We start from the raw sequence: 7379 nt of genomic DNA on the forward strand, positions 1-7379 counted from the left end.
CAATAAAAAATTCACCGCATTCCAATCTAAACATATTTTTTTCACCATTAACTTTATTCAGGCCATTTTTTTTTTTTTTTTTTTTTTTTTTTTAAGATTTTGTTGGCTCTAGTGGCCTTTATTTGATAGTTAATTGACAGGAAAGTGGGTAATGTGAGAAGGGGAAGATATGCGGCAAAGGTCAACAGGCTGAGAATCAAGCCTGTGATGGCCGACTAAGGGCTCCATATGTGGGTTGTGCTTAACCCCTGCGCCACCGCAGCACCCCTGATTGGTGGCACACTCATGTTTCACATAAGCAGTAGTAAAAAAAACTTTAGTGAAGATGTTGCAGGATTCAGAGAAACACATCTCTTACAAGCTTGCAAAAACGAGAGTGATCGAGTTACTATGGTTACACCAGATGAGGAGAAGATCCATAGAGCAACCGATCCCTAAATTTGAAAAAAATTAAAGCTATACACTCTTTGTCTTATTTTGCAGCAGATTTTTTGTTATTAGGAAATCCCACTAACATTGAGTAGACAACAGGAAGATATTTATTACTTGCCTTGCAGTAATAAATAAAGATATTTTCAATGTGGTTTGCTTTTCCGACCATTGTGAAGATGAGTCAACAATGCTTCAAATTCCCAAAACTGAGATCAAGTACAGAGTGCCTTATCTGTTTTTATTCTTAATGGGGGCAGAGGCTGATTGTGCTATGATAAATTCTCTTGTTATGCAGATGACATTGAATGCTTTCGCTAGTATGAACTCTAGAAGTGTATTTAGAGCAGAAAAAGGAGTCGAGAGTAGGAAAAGAGTTTAATTGTGGCTCTGACAAAAGATCCAGGTTAAATTTTTGTGTAATACAAGAGCAAAGGAAAAGAAAAAATATTTTCATTTAGGAAAATATTTGTTTTAAAAATGTTCAAGAGATGTTAAATGGACGAGAGCAAGAGCTTTTTTTCAGCTATTTCTTTGAATCATAGACCAAGACATGTTAATTTTACCCTGTTGCCCCTGAAAAAGCTCAGTCCAAACCCTTAACTTGAACTTTTTGTTTTATTTTTTCTGTTTTTGAGAAAAGTTTCATTTTAATTGAGGGTGTTTGCATTTTAGTACATCTTTGTGGGAACTTTAAATTCTGACTCACAGCTTCATCATCCGGACTTTCTCATGTGTAGTTCTGAGCACATTTCTTGAACTTGAGCTCCGATTTCACAATTATTAATCGTGGTAGCTGGGGCGAGCAGTTAGTACGTCACTGTACTTTCGTTTAAGTTTGACCAAATGAACCTTTTCAACCTCAAGTTATATTAGCTAATTTTATTCAGACATCTCTTCTGTTTCTCAGAATAAGGAGAAACATTTAGAAGTAGTTTTGCATTTCAGATTTTGTAAAAACATACTTTGATTATAATAAATAATTCTTAATAGTAATAAATTCAGATTGTTCTTGGTGTTTTCTAACCTTGAAACTGAACATAAAATTGAAATTGTTTCTTTTGCTCTGTAAACATTTTTCCCCCTCAGTCGTTTCCATAAAAGCTTAAAACAAATCATGGATTTCTCTTTTAAAATATAATCAAAGTCGTTGTTGTTTTACAGTTTTGTTTTTGTTTTTTTGTTAGACTTTACACTGATATATCCAGTGAGATCCAGAGTTAATATAAATAATTAAAACAAATAAAATAGCAAAAACTGAAACTGAGGAATCATTTTAACTGAAATAAATAAAATCAATAATTAATAGGGGAAAACTAAAATAACTAAAATATACTGAAATTACAGGTGTAATTTCCTTCATTTTTGTGTTAATGAATCTATTTATTAGCCTTTCAAACTGATTTTTTTCCCTCACACACAAGAAGTTTACGTCAGCAAATCCCGTCAAGCCATATTCCTCCACTTAACGCCAGAATAAGTTTGTTGTTCAACAATAATTAAATACATTATTTTGAAAATGTTATCTTCCGTTGAGTATCCATCACCCGATCAATGTAAACATAATCACAATACAAATCTTTGACCTTTTTTGAATTTTGTACCTAAAAATTTTCCAGTGTATGAAAGAACTAAAACTACTACTGTAACTATTAACAGATAACCTGAAACTGAGCTTCATTATTAATAATAGCAACCGATAAAATCTAGCAAAAGTACACTAAAAACTAATTTTAAAAAAAGTCACAGCAAAATAAAACTAAACTATAATGTAAAAACCCATAACCATTATAACTGAATTCACTGCCATCAAACCAGGTTACACTTTGTAACGAGTTGCATCATCACCTCCTTCGTCATGACAACGAACACAACAAAGCACAAACAAACTCTGGGTCTGGGTCTATGTTTCCCATCCCTAGCTAGAGTCAGCTGAACGTTCTCGCCACTGATGGTAGGTGAACGTGAAAAATGACTCACACGTGGCAAAGAAAAGCTCCCAGATGGGTTGAACACAAAGGGTATTTCCACAAACTGGGTTTGAACAACCCTGAAGGTATCCCACCTATACGGGCTGCAAAGGTTCACGTGTTCACATGAGAACGATGAGATATTTAGACTTTCCAAACAATGCTTGGTGTGTTTGTAAGTTCCACCCACGGTGAACAGTCATTGCAACATGAATCCATCAATGGGGAAACTGGTCCCACATTTAAAAACAAAAAAAACAAAAACAAAAGCATAATAGGTTTTACAGTCATCACACTTTTGAGGGGTCGGCTCAAAACGTATTCACAGTCAAAACCAAGCTGCTGCTCTGTTTCTGACAGTTTGGCGACGAGAAAAAGTGTCAGAAGAGATAAATAATAGACAGGGTTTGCTTGCCTCTGAGGTGTTAACTTAGAACGTTCTAGTCTTTATTCTTTTAGCTCCCGAGAGCTAAAAGAATAAGCTTCTCAGGTGGTTTCACTTCCTTCACCTCCAGCAAAACAATCCTCAGCTGGCTTTTCAAAATCAAATCAAATCTCTTTGTGACATGCCGTCGGTTGATGGGTGTGAGAAAAAGAAATGAGGATGTTGCGAGCAATGAGGACACAAGAAGCAGTCAACATTCAGCTGTGCAATACTGAGGTAAGGTCAACCATTCCAAGCTGGCTTTCAAATTTGAAATTAGCCCGAGGTAGTTTTAAGTACCAATTATTATTATTATTTGTGTATTCCCACAACAATCTTGTGTTGGACTTAAAAGTTTCAAAATCATCAGCGGCTAAATGATATACAACAGATTTACCAGATTAGAAGGTATAATTATTTTGCGACTGTATTTCGTGGGCTTATGCATTTTTTTTTTTTTTTTTACAAAAGTGAGAAGAAGAAAAAAGTTAAAAGATAAAGTTTAATAATCTGAGACATGGCTTTTACAAGTAACCTCTCTTACACTTCACCACCCGTCGACAACCTCACAGTGATATTAACACATGTTGGAGAATGTTTTAGACACTTGTAGTAGAGACTTGTAGCTCTTCATTTTTTTTTATGATATAATCCTACTTTTAGGTTTTAATAACTGGACTGTGTTTGCTTTTTGCTGTAAACATGCACTACACTCTTCATGTAAAAAGCAGCGACGGAATCAGTTTCGAAGCTGCCTCCCAGCAGAGCAGGGTTTTCCTTAGTGAAAGCCCTCAAAACCTTTATGCAGGTGGCAGCCTGTATTTGTTGAGGAAACCTCAAACTTTGGCATTGTAACTGAAGATGAGCAGACAGGTGCGCGACATCTGAGTGTGTGCGGGGCTCTAAAAGTGACATGAAAGAGTTGGCTTCTCAAGACTCCTGCAGATTTACAGTGCACCATCTTCACTCCCTCAGACGCCTACCTCCGCCATGCCGCGCTCGTTCCTCGTCAAGACCAAACGGACGCATCCCCTCAGCCCGCCCAGGAACCACTGCTCCAGACGGCAGGCTGAAACTAACGCCAAGCATGGGATTGGGCTTCCTGAAGATGCTCCACAAACTTTATCCCCAGAGATCAGAAACCCTCTCACTGATGGACTGGCAAACTGCTCCTACAGAACCCCAAAAGATAAGCTCTGGCTTTCAGGTATGAGCCTGTTTCTTAAAAATGATACTTTTTGCATTAGCTGTTTTTATAACAAGATGATAATTAGCAAATGAAGAGCAAAATTTAATATTAATTGTACTAGAGAACACTTTCAGCTGGGTTAAGAGCAAGCTGAGGTAGATTGAGTCACTGGGGGAGTCTTGACCGACCAACTGGGGTCTAGACTCCAAATGACATTGCAAATCAGGGGAAAGTTAGCCAAATACCAAACATGATAAAAGTAAAGCACATTTATGCTGCAAACTTTAGGAGATAAAAAGCTGCACTGACAAATAAAAGCAATATACTGACTGCTGATGCTGATGTTGGCTTGATTTTGTAGAAATGCTTGTAGACTCAATTGGGTCTTGTGTCTCTTCCTCTGTTATGTTGATTGGACGGCGATAAGTTTGGAACCCACCGGTTAAAAAAAATCTGTTTTATTTTCTGACTAAAGCCCCTGTGGAGAAGGAAGACCGTCCCACGCCTGTCGCTCCGTGGTCGCCTGACCGACAACAATCCGACCGAGAGAGAGAACTGGAGAGGCTCGTCTTCTTGCTGCTCAACCACACGTCGCACACTGACCTCAAATCACCGGTCAGGGATTGTCCGCTCTGTGAAAAGGTGAGAAACAAAGAATAACAGACTGTAAAAAAAATAATAATTAAATTCCCTATTTTGCTATCCGAGTAAAACCACATGCTGATGGTATCCTGCTGTTCTTTGCTCAGACAAAATGTGTATTCATAGAGAAACCATTAGCAATTGTTTCTCTATGAAACAAATTCCATTACAAAACAACTGTATTTTAAAATATTTATTCCAAAATTATGCAATTTTTCAACCTTAATCAGTTTTAGGATTGAGGGAGAGCTGGCAGCAGATGTTTTCTATGAAATCTTCGTCTAATTATCTGTTTCAATAACATTTGAAAAGTTATCAGGAATAATTATGTTAACATAAGAATATCTCTATCAATGCTAATTTTATGTGTGTCTTAACTAGCTTTTGTTTTGTGATGGAGTTTGTATTATTTTTTTTTGGTTTGAGTTTACTTGGTTAAATTGTTTTGAAGATGATCATCATGTAAAATATAAACATCTGTAGCTTTTATATATATATAGGAGATATGGCTCACCACCAAGGGAGCTCTTTCATCAGAGGACGGCATTCTAACAAACACGCTTTCTGTTGCTCATTTACAAGTCCGGTCAGTGGGAATTGGGCACTCCCCTGTTATATAAACTGTGTGAAGATACAACTTTGCACCGATGCTCTGAAATTGGTATCCCACTCTCTGCTTCCTATTTTCAAACAGAATGGCTATTTGACTTTTTGTCAAATTAACCTGGATCTCTCTCTCTAGGTTGAAGTCCAAAACTTCGGTAACACTTTATTTGAAGGGGGGTGAATAAGACTGACATGACACTGTCATAAACATGAATAAGCCTTCATGAATATTTATGACTGTTGTCATAAAGAGTCATTCGGTAAATTATGACACTTTTAATACAAAATTGACATTATTCAAAATGTCTTTGTTATGACAACTTGACATTAACCAAGAAATCATTACTGATATAAATTTGTTATAAAAGTATTACTGATTGCACTTTAAAAATCAGGTAACTTTATGTTATTAAAGGTAAAGTTTAATCAGTAATGATTTCTTGGTTAATGTCAAGTTGTCATAACAAAGACATTTTGCATAATGTCAACTTTGTATTAAAAGTGTCATAATTTACCGAATGATGCTTTATGACAACAGTCATAAATATTCATGAAGGCTTATTCATGTTCATGACACATGTTTATGACAGTGTCATGACAGTCTTATTCACCCCCCTTCAAATAAAGTGTTACCAAAACTTCAAACTAGACAACCTTGCTCTGAATCATTCTACACTTCCTGTAGATTGCTTACAGATTCTTTAAATCTGAATATATTAAACAGATACTGTTAAAAAGGATAAATAAAAAAGCAGAGGGAATTCTTTGTTTTATTCCTAAAACAAATCAGACACAGAAGGAAGTCTGACATTTATGCTAGAACCATCACTGACTGAATGAAAAATGTTAAAACAAAAAGGAGAAAATCGTATGCTTTTGATGTTTTTTCCTGGTTTTTAAATTTTAGATAAACTAGCAATTGTTATGTCTATTGCAAAGGTGATCTGAAATAAATTTCAATGTCATTGTCACAGCTTAAGCGATTTCTTGTAGTAGCTCACCTATTTCTGTGCAAAGTGAATCCACTGAACCCTTTATCTAACATGAATATATCTCATTCTTCTTGCTCCTTTCTCCTCAGTCTCTTTCAGATGCCCTAATGTCAGGGAGTCTGCGGGACCAAGTGTACAACACCCTCTCCATCCCTTTGTCGAGATCCCTGGCTGCTGCAGACATTTCCCACGTGCCCTTTGGTTTCCGAGCAGTTGGCAGCTACAGCAGAGCAAAGGTCTTTACCTCTTTAAGTGTTTCTTTCTTTCTTTTTTAAGGACTTTTGGCTAGTGCGCTTTATTTTACAGTATACTGACAGGAAAGTGGGTTGTGAGGTAGAGGGAAGAGTTGCGGCAAAGGCTAACGGGCCAGGGACTCGAACCCGTGATGGTGGGGTTGAGAACAAAGGCCTCCGTACATTGGCCGCGCGCGCTCTACCGTGACTTATCGTAAGCTTCATTTTTTGTGTCCAGGAGCGAAGCTTTGGCTGCAAAGTGTGTGGAAAAGTCTTCAAGCGCTCGTCCACCCTGTCCACTCACCTCCTCATCCACTCCGACACGCGGCCTTACCCCTGCCAGTACTGCGGCAAGAGGTTTCACCAGAAGTCTGACATGAAGAAACACACCTTCATACACACAGGTGAGAGGGAGACGTGCGATATAGGTTTTCTGTTAAACTTGAGCGTGAATCATGACCGGCTCGCCTTATTTCTGCTCCCTGCGCAGGAGAGAAACCACACGTGTGCAAGGTGTGCGGTAAAGGATTCAGCCAGAGCTCCAACCTCATCACCCACAGCCGAAAGCACAACAGCTACCGGCCTTTCAGCTGCTCCCGCTGTCAGCTCACCTTCCAGCGCAGGGTGGACCTACAGCGCCACCAAGAGACACAGTGCGGCTATGGAGAAGTGTACAGCCAAAGCTGAGCACATCAAGCTGAACATTTTTTTTGTACATAATTTTGACAACCTGTGTATAATGTTTAAATGAATAGACAGTGTGTAAATTTGTTTACATGAATAAAGATCAATGTGACTTATTTTGGCTCATTATTTTAGCTTATCAATCAATCAATCAAATTTTATTTGTATAGCACATTTCAGCAGCAAGGCATTTCAAAGTGCTTTACATAA

At 37.7% G+C, this 7379-nt stretch overlaps 1 protein-coding gene and 1 long non-coding RNA gene across 3 annotated transcripts; one reads left to right on the plus strand and one right to left on the minus strand.

The window, feature by feature from the left end:
* The first annotated feature begins 2653 nt into the window (after positions 1-2653).
* On the plus strand, positions 2654-7347 carry LOC106957017 (zinc finger protein Gfi-1b). Of its 2 annotated transcripts, XM_015048184.1 has the most exons (6): positions 2658-3060; positions 3799-4030; positions 4488-4654; positions 6342-6488; positions 6724-6889; positions 6976-7347. In XM_015048184.1, exons 1-6 carry the CDS (start codon positions 2998-3000, stop codon positions 7170-7172), a joined length of 972 nt encoding a protein of 323 aa, XP_014903670.1. In that variant the 5' UTR covers positions 2658-2997; the 3' UTR covers positions 7173-7347. The 2 variants fall into 2 exon arrangements, with proteins under 2 accessions (XP_014903669.1, XP_014903670.1); XM_015048183.1 differs by having other exon boundaries at positions 2654-3060; positions 6724-7286.
* Positions 4559-6873, minus strand: LOC106957018 (uncharacterized). Its single transcript, XR_001426873.1, has 3 exons — positions 6790-6873; positions 6262-6472; positions 4559-4644 (listed from the first exon to the last, which is right to left on the minus strand). It is a non-coding gene; the product is annotated as an uncharacterized LOC106957018 (long non-coding RNA).
* Positions 7348-7379: the final 32 nt, after the last annotated feature.

The sequence above is a fragment of the Poecilia latipinna genome, unplaced genomic scaffold, assembly GCF_001443285.1.
Source record: "Poecilia latipinna isolate Pla-1442-1.1 unplaced genomic scaffold, P_latipinna-1.0 Scaffold865, whole genome shotgun sequence".
In the NCBI taxonomy this organism is placed as follows: domain Eukaryota; kingdom Metazoa; phylum Chordata; class Actinopteri; order Cyprinodontiformes; family Poeciliidae; genus Poecilia; species Poecilia latipinna.